Raw genomic sequence first — 17209 nt, 5'->3', positions numbered from 1 at the left:
CGTCAGCACTGTCATGCAGATAGAACTTCTGATGCTCTTCAGAATCTGCACATCCTCTTCAATGCACTCACTCAGACCAATCCAAACGAGAAACACACCTGCAGCAGAGCTCTGGGAAGTCGTCCTTGTACCTCAGGCCAGTTCTCAGTGTGGTCATCATCTTCACTCGGACTGAGCTGATGTGCTTTGGACCCATCAGCTTCATCAGGGCCATTAAACTGTTCAGAGCCTGAGAGGAAAAAAGGTCATAAATATACTGACATAATGGGGATAGAACTATCTTGCTATTACAAACAAATAGCTTGCTCTATTACAAACAAACGAATAGTGTCTTACTGATGGGGTCTAGCTGGAACTTCATTAACAGTCAAATTCATCCACGCTTTTTAATGTTTAGGATTACAAGGACGGGATTCCACAACTCGGCACTGCAAAACATCTTGTAATCCTCAGGGAAAATCTCTGCTGGAGTAATCCTGTGTTTGCGTCTGTCTCGTATTTACTACTACACTACATGCGCAAATTGGTGGGTGGGGCTAAAGAGGCGATGATATAGAAGTAGACGTTCATCTTCTGCAGAGGTGGTCTTTCGTCAAACTATGACCTCATACTGAGACAAAATCCGAAACCAAACAGGGAGCTTGGTTTCAATAAAAGCTGTTTTTGGACTAACAAGGAAGTTTTGAGTTCTGAAACTTGCAGGATATTTTTATAGTAAAATGACCTCTTAACTGTCAAAAGATCAAGGAAAATTTGATTTCACAATTCATGACCCCTTTAATTATATTCTGATCCGTCACAGATTAGCTATGAGGTTTATGCGTCACGTTTTCTCTACTGCAGGATTTCGCTACTGAAAGTCCACATTTAGCATTGAAACCAGACAAAACAGCTTTAAAGTTTGTTAAAACGAATCGAACACCTACCATTTTCTTTTTTTCCTTCTCTCCAGCGCTAGAGCTAAGCAGTTGCATGTTGAAGAAAGCCAGGATGCCAAGGAGCTTGGGCTGCAGATAATCGGCCTACACAGACATACAGTGACAGATAGCATTTTTTACAGAACAATGACTATATTAGAAGGCTGACAACAAACTCCAATGCATCCAATTCTGTAAAACAACAGGCACATGAATCAGTTTATGGACGATGTGCTAGACACCCGTGGGCCTTAGACTGATGAATATTATTATTAGAGCAGTAGTACCATGCATCCTGGGGTGGTGATTTCTCTTGGGCCCTGGTATGGGTCGTCACTGGAGGCGAAAGAAGCTAAAATAGCAAGTCCATTAAAGACCTGCTGGTAGTGTTCTCCTAGACGCAGGAGCAGCTCATTATGAAGACCCTGGAAATCCTGTCTCAGCAGACTGCCCAATTCAATTTCTGTCTCATTCTGTGCAAAAATAAAAATAACATATAATATCAAATAAAAGTTAATGAATAAGAAATTAAAAAATTAAGAAAAAAATAAATGTAAAATCAAACCAGTAAATAAATGAATAAAAATTCAGATGTACAAAATGGAAATGTTGATGCCATGAATGATACCATTCCTCTTTCTATTTGTCTTTTTCCTCACTGCTTATTTCCTAATTTCATAATCTGAAAATTACACCTTAAGGTAGTGGAAAGCTTTCTCCAGCTCCTCCTTGGTACAGGAACACACAAGATGGGAGAATATGTATTTGAAGTTATTGATGAGCATTTCCCTGCGGTTGACATTCAGCTGCTTGGCAATTGTGCGGATCAGAGCAGAAGCAGTAGGACTGGCCTTGGCTGCCAAAAAGGGAAGAAGGACCTGTAGTGTCCGCTGTGAATTAAAGAGAGAGTAAGCTCATTTCTTCCGTGAAATAAGCAATGTTCATCAAAGTAATCCATCATTGCTCTAAATTTTGCTCTTGCTGGTTTCAAAAAGTTTTCCCAGTCCCGGCCTGTATGATGTACTATATTTGCCCAAATTTCCGGCTTTTCAGTTACATCAGAGGCTGATCTTGCCAAATCTGGAATTAAGATGTTAAACTTACATTGAGGAAACGATTAAGGTCAGGGAAATCAAAGACATGTGCCACATGAGAAAGGATGTCTAGTGCAAGCTCTCTCTGATGGGCCGCCTCCTCCTGCAGAGCCTCGCTGCTCTGATCTGGCGTGCAGCGCAGAGCCGTCACATGTCGGGAGTGCAAAGACTCCACCAAGAACTGCAATAAAAGAAAAGAGAGGAATATTACATATTCTATAAACATATTTCATGTTTGTTTGAAGCAAAACAAACACTGTTCTTCATTTCTAAAACACAATTTTATAGCTTTTTGATAAACAGCATATGGTGGTGCTCACATTGATGGCAAACTATATAAAACACACCAAAAAAGCAAAGCAATTAAGATAATACTTTATCATCACAGTAACACAAAGGCATGCTGACCTGGCAAATTGGGTTCCTGTACTGGTTGAAGAAGGACTGCAGTTTGAGGTCTCTGCAGGTGGCCAATGCCTGGATTTCTGTGTAGGCTGCTACTGACACGGGATTGGATTTGGACAGCAGGCAGTGCAGAAGGCGAAGCAGAGCAAAAGACACCAGGTTCCCTTCAGCAGCTCTGAGAAGCACCATAAGCACGAAAAGCATTATTGAAACATGATTTGCGCGCTTTTAACAGCTGGAAGAATCAATTATACAGTATACTAAAAGTGGTACCAAAAATACACATTTTGCACTACCTCCCAATTTCTCCAGTGGTTAATATGAGCGTGTTTTTGAGATCATTGTTTCTGGAGGTCTTTGCATTGGTGTAAGCTTCTTTTAGCCTGGACACAAGAAGCTGGACACAAAATCATAATCCATCCATTAGTCGCTGCTAATTGACTAACAACAAGGTGATAATGACTACATTATGTTAATATAATTTGAACGTTAAAATCTGTACCTCCTTCAGGAAGCCATTTCCATTCCAAAACTCCAGAAGATTCTTAATGTTTTGGCCGAACATTATGCGGACTTCCTGGTCAGGGTCTTCAATGAGGTTGACCAATGCATTAACCAGAGCTTTCGTATCAGGTTCACTGTTACCCAGATCCACATGCTTGAACAAGTGCCGTATGTTCCTGATAAAAGCTGCCATTCCAAAAGACAATGTTAAATAGAATAATGTTATAGTTTAGATTATAGTTTAATTCTCATCAGGCTGCAACACATAAAGAAAAAATTTATTAGTAAATTCATTTATCCAAATTCAGCTACAGTACTTACATTCTTTAGACTAATAATTCAATCCTCAAGACAGTTTAAAACTGAAGGATGTAAGATTTTGTTTCTGTTAACTAAGTATATCGTTTATTGATTACTATAAGTATGCCATTAATGGGTTTATCTCCCCCAAAAGTGTAAACATTGAGCATCCCAGGCACCATCCAAACATTGAGAGCGGTCCATACGTCTATCTCTTTCCAGTTTGGGGTGTGCCTACTGTAGCAGGCAGAGCAAGAGTGTTTTTAGCAGGTGTGGGACCATGACTGACATTCAGCTTCGGGTACAGGATTGCAAGCCAAATTTCACTGCATTTAGAACCTCAAAGATAAAACAGGTCATGAGCAAGTTAAAGCGAACAGGGCATTGCGATGCTACACATTACAATGGACACTTTGACACCATACAGTATCATAATGCACCTGTTTAGACAGATAAATGTATCAATTTATGTTTACTTTGATGTCAAACAGTTGTGGTGTGTCATGACAAAAAATATGCCACGTGAAGATACTGTACATTGGATGGGTTTATTATAAGCAAGATGCTTGCGTTCGCTCTAGATAGTGTTACTAGCCTACTCAATTGCTTACTCTTGACACATAGCAACACAGCTAAAAGTATTCCCAATACGTTGGACCTTTTATTGAAATTAGCCACCTACTACTTGAGACATGCCTTCACAAGCACCCGTAAGAGCTGTGTTTGTAATGGTTGGGGGAGGCGCAATGCACGGTCTGTTTGCAACACGTTTGTCAAAGTGGGTGTTTGCAAAATATGCTTTATTTTTTTAATTCCAAAAGGTGCTACTACTGTCGCAAAAACTACATACTTCACCTTTAAAATAAATAAAGCTTTTCCATGTTAAATAATTCAGAAGTTTCACAGAAAGTGTTGCCGAGCAGACTGACCTTGCTTCACCTTAACGTCCTCTACAGGTTTGAGCAGCAGAAGGAACGGGGTGAGGATAGAGGCTCCGATTGAGGAGATCTGACAGGGATGGGAGTCTGAAATGCTGAGACCAGCACAGAGGAGCTCATGGGAAGGCATTGTCTCCTGAGGGAACTGCAGTTCTGAGCTCTCAGACAAACAGCAGGCCAGCTGCCCCGTGATACCGGCCAGCTCGGTCTTCACTTGTGCTGAGCTGTCCTGGAGTCTGTTCCTAAATGCAGTTTTAAATAAAAATGTCCACAAACGTGTATTAAAGACACCATGAAATAATAAACACTTCTTATTTTTTACAGAATGTTCCAGTGTTTATGTAATTAATGTGCAATTAAAAAAATCGTTGGATCCTTGCATCGACATGTGCTCTCTTCATGATGTTTGTCTTGACGGAGATGGGACTACATATCCTCCTAAACTGACTGCAAACTGGCATTCAGATCTGCCTCTATTTATTTAACAACACCCAACTTCCCACGATCCAATCAATTACCGAAAGATGAAATCAAGTCCTGCCCAACATTTTAATCTCATTCTAAGTTTTAGTTGTAATGTAAGGAATACCATTTCTGGGTCCAAGCCTCCACTCATAATATCACAACAGCCATTTACAAGCATAATGTATTCATATATTTATTCACATCTCAAGCAAAAGGTTTTTAACCATCTTACGGTCTTTCATAAACTGCATGACTAGAACAATATATTTGCTATAGATATTTCCAAGACTTTTAAAATTCACTGATATTTCCAGGATTTCCATGACCATTGGAACCCTGAATTGAGGTGTGCCAATATTGGATGATTTTTAGATTGACTGTTAGAGGGTGACGTACAGAAGAACCTCGTGGATGAGGCTGTAGGATTTGACTCCTAGGTGGTGCAGCAGAAGGGGGAAGCCTCTGACGGCACTGGCCCGCTCAGCTTCCATCTTGCTTTGCAGGGCCCAACGATAAACCGACGAACGCCAGTCACCGCACACACTCTTTGACAGCAGAGCAAGCAGAAACACACAGTGCGCTCGAGTTTGTGCAGCTACAGACAAAATTACAAAAGGACAAACATTAAAATAATAAGGAATGTAAAGTGAATTAAATGCATTTAGGAACTAAATAAAAACATTTTTTTTTAAAAATGATTATCCATTGACATTACAGCTACAGTAATTCCCCTTTGGGCGTATATAAAATACTGCAGAACGTTAATGAATTAGATACTTACAGCAGGCAGGAGCAAGTTTCTGGGAGAGTGTAATCAGACTTGCAGGAAAAGAGGCTGTCTGATAAACCGTTTGTGAAGAATGCTCAAGCACCCATGGAATCGACAGCAGAGCACAAACATTCCTGCAAAAACTTGTGTCACCCTGACTATTGGCTGTAAACAGAAAATAAAAATCAAATTATTTCAAATGGACTGATATCATGCTGTTAAATATATCTATCGGATGCTCTATCTATGGTCATAGAAAATATAAAAAAATGGTGCAATTTCTGAATAAATTAGTAAAATAACTAGGGATGCACAGTACACACAATACACACTAAAAACTTTTGAAAGAAGTCTCTTTTGCTTACCAAGGCTACATTTATTTGATTAAAAATATAATAAAACAGTAATATTGTGCACTATTATATTATTTATAAATTATTCCTGTGATAGAAAAACGGTATTTTCAGCATCATTAATCCAGTTTTTTTCAGTGTCACGTGACCCTTCAGAAATCATCCTAATATGCTCATTTGGTCAAGAAACATTTCCTATTATCAATGCTGAAAACAGCTGCTCAATATTTTGTGAAAAAAGCATTTATTTGAAATATTATTTTGTAACCTTTTAAATGTCTCTACTGTCACTTTTGATCAATTTAATGTGTCCTTGTTTAAAACGAATAAACTTTTGAAGGGTAATCTATAACAGGTATCGGCCAAAATTCGAGATTTTTTATTTATTTATTGGTGTCGACCCGATTCTTCAAAACCACTAATAATTTATTAATACTGTTAACTGTTATCTTTAGCCAATCTCAAAATAAATATGCCTTTTCATACTGTGTGCATTATAATGTTATAATGCCTACATTTACTTGTGTTATATTTCATTTTAGTGATATATTTTTCATAAATTCAGAACAAATAGTATTTTATATTGGTTACCAGCCATAACTTGAAAATAATATTAGGCTTTTCAGTTTTGACCAGAATTTGAATATTAGGCCATCCTTAAAAAAAAAACCAAGATGCAGTTGAATGAAATGGTCCTTTGCAAAAAATACACTCACTGTTAAGGTAGAGGACAGCATCAAGGATCCTGACAGTGCCCTCCACCAGAGGCTCCAGCTCTCCCTCATTGGAGGTGTTTGCCATTACGGTTCGGCAGCTCTCGACTACCTGAGCCAAAACCCGAGGCTTCAACCAAACGAGCTGGACTCCATCTGAGGTCTCTGATGTCTTCTCTCCTCTGCCACTGAAGAGGCATTTAAGAATGAGAACTAATAACCATGCAACACAACATAGGCTTTAAATAAAACCGTACCTCTGTGGTCCATTCAGACAGTGCTTAGAGCAAAGTGCAGCCAGGTGGAAGATGACCGTCAGTCCCTGCACGGTGCTCACGCACTGGCTCACAGTGTGGTCCCTCATCTGGGTCAGTAACTCGCCCAGTCGGCTGTCTACAGCTGCCCACACCTCACTACTGCTCTTCATGTCCACTTGCCTGATGGCAGACAAGATCATCTTAATGCGTTAAGCTCATCTTTACACATTGTAAGAGGAGAGACTGAAGCAAAGTCTATCTGAAGAGACAGCAGACTGAGTGGGGACAGAGAATTGCGTACATTGGCTGAGTTTTGGCCTCACTCCTTAGTTGTGTTGGAAGAGAGAGGTTTGGTCGTTTGGCTGGAACCTCCTCTTCATATATACGAGGATCAGCAGGGTCAGAAACAGCGCCCTGCGTGTCCTGCACTGCAGCAATGGCATCTGTCTTGAGTGCAGCGTACAGGTAGCCTTCCACACTTTGCTGGTTTATAACAGAAAATATGTTACTCTCTGCAATACATCACCACTTTAAGACTTCAAACTACATTATAATGTATACGTGAGAATGAGATTTGAGCTAATGTACGGCAAGATTTTAAACTATCAACAATTTAAAAGGATAGTTCACCGAGAAAATGAAAATTCTGACATCAATTACTCACCTTCATGTCATTCCAAACCCATAAGACTTTCGAAAGACAAAAGAATATATTTTTAATGAAACCTGAGAGATTTCTATCCCTCCATTGAAAGTTCATTTCACTAAAACTTTGACGATTCAAAAAGTTCATGAAGAGACTGTAAAAGTATTCCAGTGGTCAATTGAGTTGTTAAATCAAGGTCTTCTGAATAGGCATGATCACTTTATACGATGAGCGGTTGTAATTTAGGCTTTTATTCATATATAACACGGATCAACACACATTCGTAAAGTACATCAAACATGGCAATCGGATGCTCAAAAGTGCTTGCTTGACGCACGACAACCAATGAGGATTGTTCTCACGTGTCACGCAAGCATGATTGAGCATCTGTGTTTACCAAAGTCTTATGTGATTGGAACAATATGAAGGTGAGTAGTTCATGGCAGAACTCTTATTTTTGGGTGAACCATTCCTTCAAATGTTAGGAATGTCCATTTCCTTTTCCCAAAATTGCTTCAGAACACTTTGGATATAGTGCAAAAGATGTCTGAACCACTGCGACTGTGCTGCTTTTATCTTGTTTTTGTCATTTTTGAAGCTTGACATGTCATGTCGCCATTCATTTTGATTGTATGGAAAATAGCAGCCTGGACCTTTTGCTAGACTTCTTATTTTGTGCTTGACAGAAAATAGAAAAAAAAACTTTTTTTTTTTTCGGATGAATTTTTTCTTTTGACCCTTTACCTCCTCCTGGTCCTGGGTTCCAATGGTCTTAATAAGAGCTTTGCAAATGGCTGCGACTCTCTCCTTCCGGATCTGCACTGCACACTCGTATCCGGGAGGAACAAAGTTGAGGACAAAGCAGAAGACTTCACAAAGTGTAGCTTTCACCTCCATTACCTTCAACTGCTCAAGTGCCCCACCAACCACCAATTTCTCAAGCCTTTCCATCAGCATGTTCAAATGGACTCTCTCAAACCTGCCGTGAGTGCCTTCCTCTGTCAGGAAAACACATTGGGAGAGCTTCTGGAAATCCTTGCCAAAAGACTTGAGGTCTGACTCCTCAAAAGCAGGCAATGAGTCCAGGAGATGCAAATAAGCAGAGAAAAATGGCTGTGAATGGTCTTCAGGGAAACCTCCTAGAGTCACAATGCGAGTTAAAAGCACCATAGACACTGCCTTGAGCCTCGGGCTCCCATTAGACAGCATGAGGCAAGTAGAGTTCCATATGATGCCCACTTCTCTTGGGAAGAAAACGCCCTGCAAAATATCCGTCAGCACTGTTAATGAAGTTACTAACAGCATCTGAGCTGAGGCACATGAGGACAGCTGAAGGACCGTAGGGGTCAGGTAAACAGCAGACTCTGAAGACCTGATGGAGAAGCGTTCCACCACCACTGGCCATTGTGGAGACGGTCTGACCATGAAATTCGTATGCACTAGATCTTGCATTAAACAAATTAGCTCTGTGGAAAACAGCCCAAATAGGACTGGACCCTTGGCTCTGAAAAGGTGAAGCAAGGAACAGATGACTGACGAGATCTTCATGTGAAGATCTTCACATTCTGGACAAGCAGCAATTCGCAAGAGACGGTTGATGATCCATTTACTGAAATCTATGAAGATAGAAAGAAAGGTAGACTATTTAAGCTAAATGTAGTTGTGCAGAACTTAAGCTATAATGTAAACTATATCAACTTACCAGTGCAGCTGTTCTCTGAGTTTTTGAAGTGATCAGAAAGACATGCTGGGTTTATGAACATTAATGAGGAGGATTTAATAATGTGTTGGACAAAGTCCAGCAGCATCACGCATGCTGGCTCAAAACTGGTCTTCTTACATAACTCCAGAGCAACTAAAACGTGAGAGAGATAAAAAAATTAAAAAAAAACATTAGACTATGTAAACACCTCAAACATTACTGAACTAAAAACTGACAGTGGAAAGAGATGAAGAGAAATTTCCAACAAGTTTAAATATTCTGTTATCTTGTTTTAAAGGGCTAGTTTAATCACACAAAAATAAAAAATATATCATTATTTACTCACCCTCATGTAATTCCAAACCTGTATAATTTGTTTATGCAGTATAACAGAAGATTCTGAGAATTGTCTCAGTGTTTTTGTTTTTGTTTGTTTGTTTGTCCATACAATTGAAGTGAATGGTCACCAAAACCTTTAATCCTTAAAATCTTCTTTTGTGTTCTTCAGAAAGTCATAGAAGTTTGTAACGACATGAGGGTGAGTAAAAAATTATGGGTGCCGTATATATATGATGATATTAATGAAAATATATTATATATATATATATATATATATATATATATATTGTTTTTTAAAGATTTAAACTTGACATGAAAATATATTTTGAATCTATTGCGTTCTCTAAAAACGAAAAAGCTATGAGAATATATATATTATTTTGTCCCAAATTATACTATGCTATACACTACAGACTTGAATGATGCACTTGATGTAATCTACCATCTAGTGTATGAATTGTTTTGTGTTTTTAGCTGATAAGTTCATAAAGATTATATAAGCAGACTCCAGTGTTAACTATGGAGAACATTTATGTGACAATAGCACAGAACTTCATCAGTAATGAGAAGGAATGGAATGCCTTATTTTCTTTTCAAAAATTTATGCAATATTTGCATTGATATGCATTTAATGTAATTTGTAATATATGCTTTTAAGTACATAATATTTTCTAGAGGGCTTCACTTTAACAGTTTTCACTATAATTCTTCAACCAAGTGAACTCAACCACTAGATTTATTTAGCATGGTTTGAAACAACATGAAGGTGAGTAAACAATGACAGAATTTTGAGATGTTCTTATAAAAAATACTTTGACGTAACAACAACACAAATATCCAAGATGCAATGCATTTTTCCTTACCGACATCAACATCTGTCAGTATCCTGTCAATGAACTGACACAGTATCTGACGTGGTTTCTGCACAGCCTGGTTGTACTCAACTGAACTGGCACTGGAAAAAACACAAAAGCCTTTGTATGAGCTTTATTTTTAAATATTTATGTTGAGGACGCCTGTCAGGAGTATTTAACAAGAGAATATATATCCCCATTAGCAGCCATTGATGTTACCTGGCTAGTTCTTGCAATGCAGGAATCATTGCTGACATCTCAAGTCCTTGCTCCATCTTTACTTGCTGTATGTGCTTTTATTATATACAAAGTAATGTTTAGGACGACTTGACCTAATAAAACATTTATTCAAACATTTTGACTCGCTCTGATATCCCCAGCTTCCACACAAGCATCACTTTCAAAACCATTCTCGCACGCTAGTTCGTCACTTCGTCTACGGCAAACGACTTGGGTCATTTTGTTTGCAGCCTTTGCAGTCGCGAATATTAAGTAGAAACGTAGATCCACATTCGACCACTTCAGACACGTCGGCACACCCGCCATCTTGGAACGGTCAGCGTATCGTCACTCACATTAGAATCAATGATTGATGCCACAACTCCATACTTTTTTTAAAGATTTGAACTTGAAACAAAAACATATTTGAATTTATTGTATTCTTTAAAAACTTAAAAGCTATGAAAACATAAGGAGGTTAGAACAGTGGCTGGCACTTAATCTGGACTGAAATTCTGAAGGACCCTGCATTGTTGTATTTTTATGGTATGATGGCAATGATGATAATTGTTGTTACTGTTTTTTCAAGCATTTAATAAAATAAAACAAATAATAATAATAATAATAATAATAATAATAATAATAATTAATACTATTAATAAAAAATTGTGCAGCTTCTGGTTGTGAAACCTCTAATTCCCGAAGAAATTGGACAAAAAATTCACAGGTGAGAATGGGTTTGGTTTGGGTTTTTATATGTATTAACTCAATACTATAGGTTTTTGGTAACTTTTTTTAATGCCGTGTTAGCTGACGCCTCCGTCTGGTATTGTGTTACTTTAGCAAAATCATCTGCTTAAGTCTATTGCAGATAAAGATATTCATATGTGTCTATTAAAGTCCCCCTGTAGTCAATAATTGTATCCCTTAAAACTCATCTTTGATCACCAAAGTTACATATTTAAAAAAATATTCAGGCTTTAAAATAGCTTTACCCTACAACCTTGCATCATTTAGTATAAGCGGTTCTATGAATATGCAAATAGGCCCCGCCTCCACTCACTCACACCAGCTCAGAGATCCACTCATTGATCACATGTTGAAGTGATTGGTTACAAGTTAGTTTGTGACGTCAGAAACACTGCGAATTCACTGCACATGGTTTGTCTTAAACCATATTAAAAACAGCACAACATCAAAAACTTGATAGTCACCACAGGGGGGCTTTAACTACAGTTGCAGATGCTAAATCAAGTTGCTCTTGAATGTTCAAGGACCGGCTTTGACTGTTCCAATATGCTAGATGGAACATGTTACATATAGCGTTTTTTGTTTATTTTTTGTTTATTGAGAGTCTGGTAACTGGTTTGATCGCACATTTTTCAGTAGTACGCACGTGTGGTTTTGATTTACGCACGTGTTTTTGCCAGTCTTTTTTTTCATATAGAATCCAGCCGCTAATGAGGTTTCTATGTATATATATCTATGGTCGCGAAATAATTTGGTGACGTCAAGTAGTGGTGGCCTATCAGCGCTATGTTACCATGGCAACCACTTGAGCACTGCGATCATGCGGAAATGAAGATGTGTGATGAAGGACAATAACATCTGTCCTACCAACACGATTAGAGTAAAAGCATTTTTAATCTAAAATGGGGATTACAAAGTTAGCGCACTTAATTCATTTTGACGCTCCAGCGTCTATGGGCAACAAAGAGATCGGTGATTATTCGGGTAAGATCAACGCATTGCAGTTAAAAATGTAACAGAAAAGCTTATTGGGGAAACCGTAACGTTAGTAAAAAAAATAATAAACAATAATGTAGTCATGAATAAACAAGAGAAAACAGTATGAAAAGCAATTTACAGGCCGAAAAATGTATCTCGAATGTACACTTCAGAGTTCGATTGTTATTACTAGTTGTAATTTAAGTTACTCAATAATCTTTTTTTTATGTTCTGTTATGTTTGCCTAAAATCTTTAACAACTGTGATGTTTCTGTGATCCAGGGAAGATTATCGCTCTAGATACATCTATTGTGGTGAATCAGTTTCGCACAGCTCTCCCCAGCCATCTGAGGCTAAGGTTTGAATAAAAATGAAATGATGAAAAATGAATTTGTCTGCTCTCTTTTGTAAATCTTGTTGTCTTCTGTCATAAATGTGTCGGTGTGTGTGTGTGTGTGTGTGTGTGTGTGTGTGTGTGTTATCTTACACACATGAACATGTGATGTTGCAGCCCTCTCACAGGCTTGTTTTACCGCACTCTTACTTTCCTGGAGCATGACATCAAGCCTGTCTTTGTACTTGATGGCAGACCGCCCAGTCAAAAGAGAGCAGTAGTTAGAAGATGTGTTCTAATAAAATTATTTAATAATTACATACATATAATAATGATATAATCCAGTTATGTTTAATAATATGCCATGTATTTTAATTCCTCTAGCTGGAGAAAAGAGCTCAAATCATTGGCTATAACAGCTTGCAGAGCCCCAACACAGGTGTGTGGTGTTGTAAACTTTACGGTTTAAAAGTTTGGGGTCAGTAAGATTTTTTTTCAAGTCTCTTTTGAAAGAATTGTCACCAAGGCTGCATTTTTTTTAATCCAAAATACAATTAAAGCAGTAATATTGTGAAATATGATTTTAAAATAAGGGTTTTATAAATTATTATTATATATATATATATATATATATATATATATATATATATATATATATATATATATATATATATATATATATTATTCCTGTTATATCAAAGCTGAATTTTCAGCATCATTACTCCAGTCTTCAGTGTCACATGATCCTTCAGAAATCATTCTAATATGATTTATTTATTTCATTTCTTCTTATTATTATTATCAATGTTGAAAACAGTAGTGCTGCTTTAATGTTTTTGTGGAAACTAATACATTTTTTCAGGATTTTCTGATGAACAGAAAGCTCAAAATAACAGCATTTATTTGATATAGACAACGTTCTTAATATATCTTAAAGTCTTATAACTATATTGAATAGTTTCATGTTTTTTCTACTCATCACTATTCCCAATTTTCTGGTGACTATGATATTTCTGCGCATTGTTTTGCACTTTTTTAGGGTCCAACTTTAAACAAGACTGCCTACGTCTCCTAAGGCTCATGGGTGTGCCGTGTATCCAGGTATTTTTTCTTTTGTTTCCTACTTAATTTAGTTAGCGTTATACAAATAACTACTCTATCATATGAATTTGAGGGGTTCTTGTTTGACTTATTTTGACATCACTTTGAATGTCAGGCTCCAGGTGAAGCAGAGGCACTGTGTGCACACTTGGTCAAAAGTGGCACAGTTAATGCTGTAGCCTCAGAGGACATGGACACACTGGCATTTGGAGGGACTGTTCTTCTCCGACAGCTCAATGCAAAGAAAGACAGGTGAGATTAAAGTCAAATTAATTCCCTACTCTGATTATAGATTTTGCAGGAGAACTTTCAATGTTATATTGTACAGTAAGGCATTTCAACACATCTGTAGAAAGACATTTTAATTGTGTATTCAAATACAGCAATAGCTATCATGGTTTTGTCCTTACATCATTTCTCTCACAGTGAGGTGACAGAGTACTCCTTACCAAAGCTATTGCAAGCTCTACAGCTGACATATGAACAGGTAAAACATTCAAAATGTCTGATCATTAATTGATCTGCCTTTTTTTGGTAAGGCATTTGTAGGAAAGATCTAAAAGAACAGGACAAAAGTGTGTTTGTTTAATTTATCTTTCTGTGTCTCCTTCCTAGTTTGTTGACCTGTGTATCTTGCTCGGCTGTGACTACTGTGATAAGATTGGGGGTCTTGGGCCGAGTCGGGCATTGAAGCTTGTTAAACAACATCATACAATAGAGGGTGTGATGGAACATGTCAACAGAAAGGTACTTGTTGGGGAAAAAAATCTTATAAACCAAATAAAACATGGATTATCTCGGCAAAGGAGAACTGCTCACTAACACAGATTTAGACAGATTTGTTAACAATATTTGAGAGAAATAGGCCTTTTGTGTACATAGAAAAAGTCTTAGATCTTTGAGTTCAGCTCATGAAAAATGGGGGCAAAAACAAAAGTGTTGCGTTTATATTTTTGTTCAGTGTAGTTAATTCATTAATTAATTAGACCTGCCATTATGGGCAACACTTCCCCCTAAAAGCAATCAGAAGCAGCAGCAGTCAGTGGTTTGAGTGAGAAAATTCCACTCTAGTCTCAAGTCTGTGGCCAGGGGAAGGCTAAGCCTTACACACGCTCCTCTTATGCCTATTATAATGTACATCTGAGGGAAATGGAGAAAAGGTGTAGGAGAGGAATTTTTGTCCATCTGGAAATTATTGGATCATTGTCGTCAGTATTATAGTGCTCATGTCATTAATGAAGAGATGTAAGTGTAAGGGGGTTGGGAAATAAATGTTTTCGAGTAAAGATTTTTTTTTAAACTGCATAGATAAATCATCTATTATATACACTGCACCTTTCCTTAAAAAAAAAGAATTGTCCATTTTGACTCCATGGTGACTTTAAAGGGATAGTTCACCCAAAAATGAAAATTCTGTCTGTCTTTACTCACCCTCATGTTGTTCCAACCTCGTAAGACCTTCTTTCATCTTCGGAACACAAATTAAGATATTTTTGATTAAATCTGAGCGCTGGATCACTCCTCCATACTAGTCCATAGGCTTCTTCAGGGATTGAACTTGCCTTTCCTGAAAAGTTATTAAAGACATCGTTAAAAGAGTCCAAGTGACTACAGTGCTCAATCTTAAGTTTATCAAGTGACGAAAATACTTTTTGTGCGCAAAAACAAACAAAAATAACGACTTTATTTTAACTATTCATTTCCTTCTCTATGGGCCTGTAGTCAGCTAACTTGTAATAGCGTAGAGCTACGTCACACGTAGGCTCACTATTGGCCGACGCTGGTCATGTGTGTGATGCGTGTGACGTACAACAACAGAAGCGTACGCTGTTCAACTAGTGAACTGACTCGAGGCCCACAGAGAGAAGTAAATGAATAGTTGAAATAAAGTCGTTTTTTTTTTTTTTTCGCACAAAAAGTATTCTCGTCGCTTGATAAACTTAAGATTGAGCCTCTGTAGTCACTTGGACTATTTTAACGATGTTTTTAATAACTTTTCGTGGCCGGCAAGTTTCAATCCCTGAAGAAGCCTATGGACTAGTATGGAGGAGTGATCCAGCTCTCAGATTTAATCAAAAATATCTTAATTCGTGTTCCGAAGATGAACGAAGGTCTGACGGGGTTGGAACAACATGAGGGTGAGTAAATACTGACAGAATTTTCATTTTTGGGTGAACTATTGCTTCAAAGCTGATCCCACTAGAAGGCAGTGTTCTGATAGTTTTGTCATGACTTATTCCCCCTAATTTGCTTTCTACAATATGATTTTCATTTTATCTGTGGAAAACAAAAAATGTATAACAGAATGTTCAGGCTGCTGTTTTTCGTAAACCAAAAATAAAGGCGACTTTGGCTGTCAATTCTTACAGACACACCCTATCCCTCCAAACTGGCAGTACAAGGATGCCCGGAAGCTGTTTTTTGAAACCCCACAAATTGATGACCCTGTTCTGGCCTGGAGTGAGCCTGATGAAGAGGGTCTGGTGCAGTTCCTGTGCAAGGAGAAGCCTTTGAAGTATGTCTCTATTTTCTGATGTTTAATAGTATCTGAGATTTGGGTATGTGATCCTATTCACTCTTTTAAGGGAGGAAAGGGTGCGGGGACGCATGAGGAAGTTTCGCGAGTCTCTCTCTAAGAGAAGGAAGCAGAGGGAGGTGGATGAGAAAATGGGCCTAACTAGACAGTCTCGACTTGAAGATTATTTCCCTGCAACACGGAGGAGAAAGGTTAGATATCAATTTAGAAGTATTATAAATCGATTGATTGCTTGAACATGGTAACAAACACTCTTGACTTCTTTATCTAGGCTGAATCTGCAGCTGTGGGAGGATCCAGAGGGAGAAAGCAATCAAAAATGGAATAGGATGGGCCATTTTTAATCTTGGATCTTAAAACATTGATCAAACCATCATGTGGACAGAAGAGTTAAAAGTATAATGGCATCGGTCTGTTTTAGATATTTTAGTATTTTATAATGTTCAAATGGCATAATAATGTAAAACAAGTGCCAAGAAAGGGTATCATTTTAAATAATGCTTGTAACATTTATGTTTGGGAGCCTGTATTAAATTACAGTAAACCTCATTTTATTTCAAAATTTGGACTGTACTGTGCTTTATAATATATTATTATAGTATTATACGATACTAGTGTATCTTGTGTTTAATGTGGATAATATCTTATTGCCTATAGATATAGGTGTGTGTGTGTGTGTGTGTGTGTGTGTGTGTGTGTGTGTGTGTGTGTGTGTGTGTGTGTGTGTGTGTGTGTGTGTGTGTGTGTGTGTGTGTGTGTGTGTGTGTGTGTGTGTGTGTGTGTGTGTGTGAGAGAGAGAGAGAGAGAGAGAGAGAGAGAGAGAGAGAGAGAGAGAGAGAGAGAGAGAGAGAGAGATTGTGCTTTGTATTTGTATATGATCCATCTAAAAACTGCAAAGTACCAAGCTAATATCATGTTTTTTGGACATGGTAACTTGGTAATGTCATGTTGTTGTTTTTTAGCTTTGCAATACCATGGTAATCTTTAAAGTACCCTGGGATACCATATTCTGTACACATACCATGTTGTATGAAT

The 17209-nt window shown here is 37.8% G+C and overlaps 2 protein-coding genes across 2 annotated transcripts in view; one reads left to right on the top strand and one right to left on the bottom strand.

The window, feature by feature from the left end:
• Positions 1-10696, bottom strand: part of atr (ATR checkpoint kinase) — a 34271-nt gene extending 23575 nt beyond the window's left edge. Inside the window, exons 1-18 of the mRNA XM_077225125.1 lie at positions 10476-10696; positions 10266-10357; positions 9064-9216; positions 8106-8977; positions 7017-7198; positions 6716-6895; positions 6462-6646; positions 5405-5557; positions 5020-5218; positions 4150-4400; positions 2919-3106; positions 2713-2813; positions 2420-2591; positions 2022-2192; positions 1613-1807; positions 1205-1390; positions 927-1022; positions 99-229 (exon numbers count right to left, since the gene is read on the bottom strand). Coding sequence (XP_077081240.1) covers positions 99-229; positions 927-1022; positions 1205-1390; positions 1613-1807; positions 2022-2192; positions 2420-2591; positions 2713-2813; positions 2919-3106; positions 4150-4400; positions 5020-5218; positions 5405-5557; positions 6462-6646; positions 6716-6895; positions 7017-7198; positions 8106-8977; positions 9064-9216; positions 10266-10357; positions 10476-10531 — 3563 coding nt within the window. The 5' untranslated portion in view covers positions 10532-10696. The remainder of the gene's footprint in view (positions 1-98; positions 230-926; positions 1023-1204; positions 1391-1612; positions 1808-2021; positions 2193-2419; positions 2592-2712; positions 2814-2918; positions 3107-4149; positions 4401-5019; positions 5219-5404; positions 5558-6461; positions 6647-6715; positions 6896-7016; positions 7199-8105; positions 8978-9063; positions 9217-10265; positions 10358-10475) is intronic.
• A 1335-nt stretch (positions 10697-12031) lies between these two features.
• On the top strand, positions 12032-16736 carry LOC143733311 (putative flap endonuclease 1 homolog). Its single transcript, XM_077225016.1, has 11 exons — positions 12032-12209; positions 12486-12561; positions 12715-12817; positions 12922-12976; positions 13577-13638; positions 13754-13890; positions 14065-14125; positions 14254-14385; positions 16008-16153; positions 16224-16365; positions 16446-16736. The coding sequence occupies exons 1-11, from the start codon at positions 12128-12130 to the stop codon at positions 16500-16502; spliced, it is 1053 nt and encodes a 350-aa protein (XP_077081131.1). The 5' UTR covers positions 12032-12127; the 3' UTR covers positions 16503-16736.
• The last annotated feature ends 473 nt before the right edge of the window (positions 16737-17209 follow it).

This window comes from Siphateles boraxobius, unplaced genomic scaffold (genome assembly GCF_051911475.1).
Source record: "Siphateles boraxobius isolate OS27281-9 unplaced genomic scaffold, OSU_SipBor_1 1, whole genome shotgun sequence".
Lineage (NCBI taxonomy): Eukaryota > Metazoa > Chordata > Actinopteri > Cypriniformes > Leuciscidae > Siphateles > Siphateles boraxobius.
This window is presented reverse-complemented; position numbering and strand designations above follow the sequence as displayed.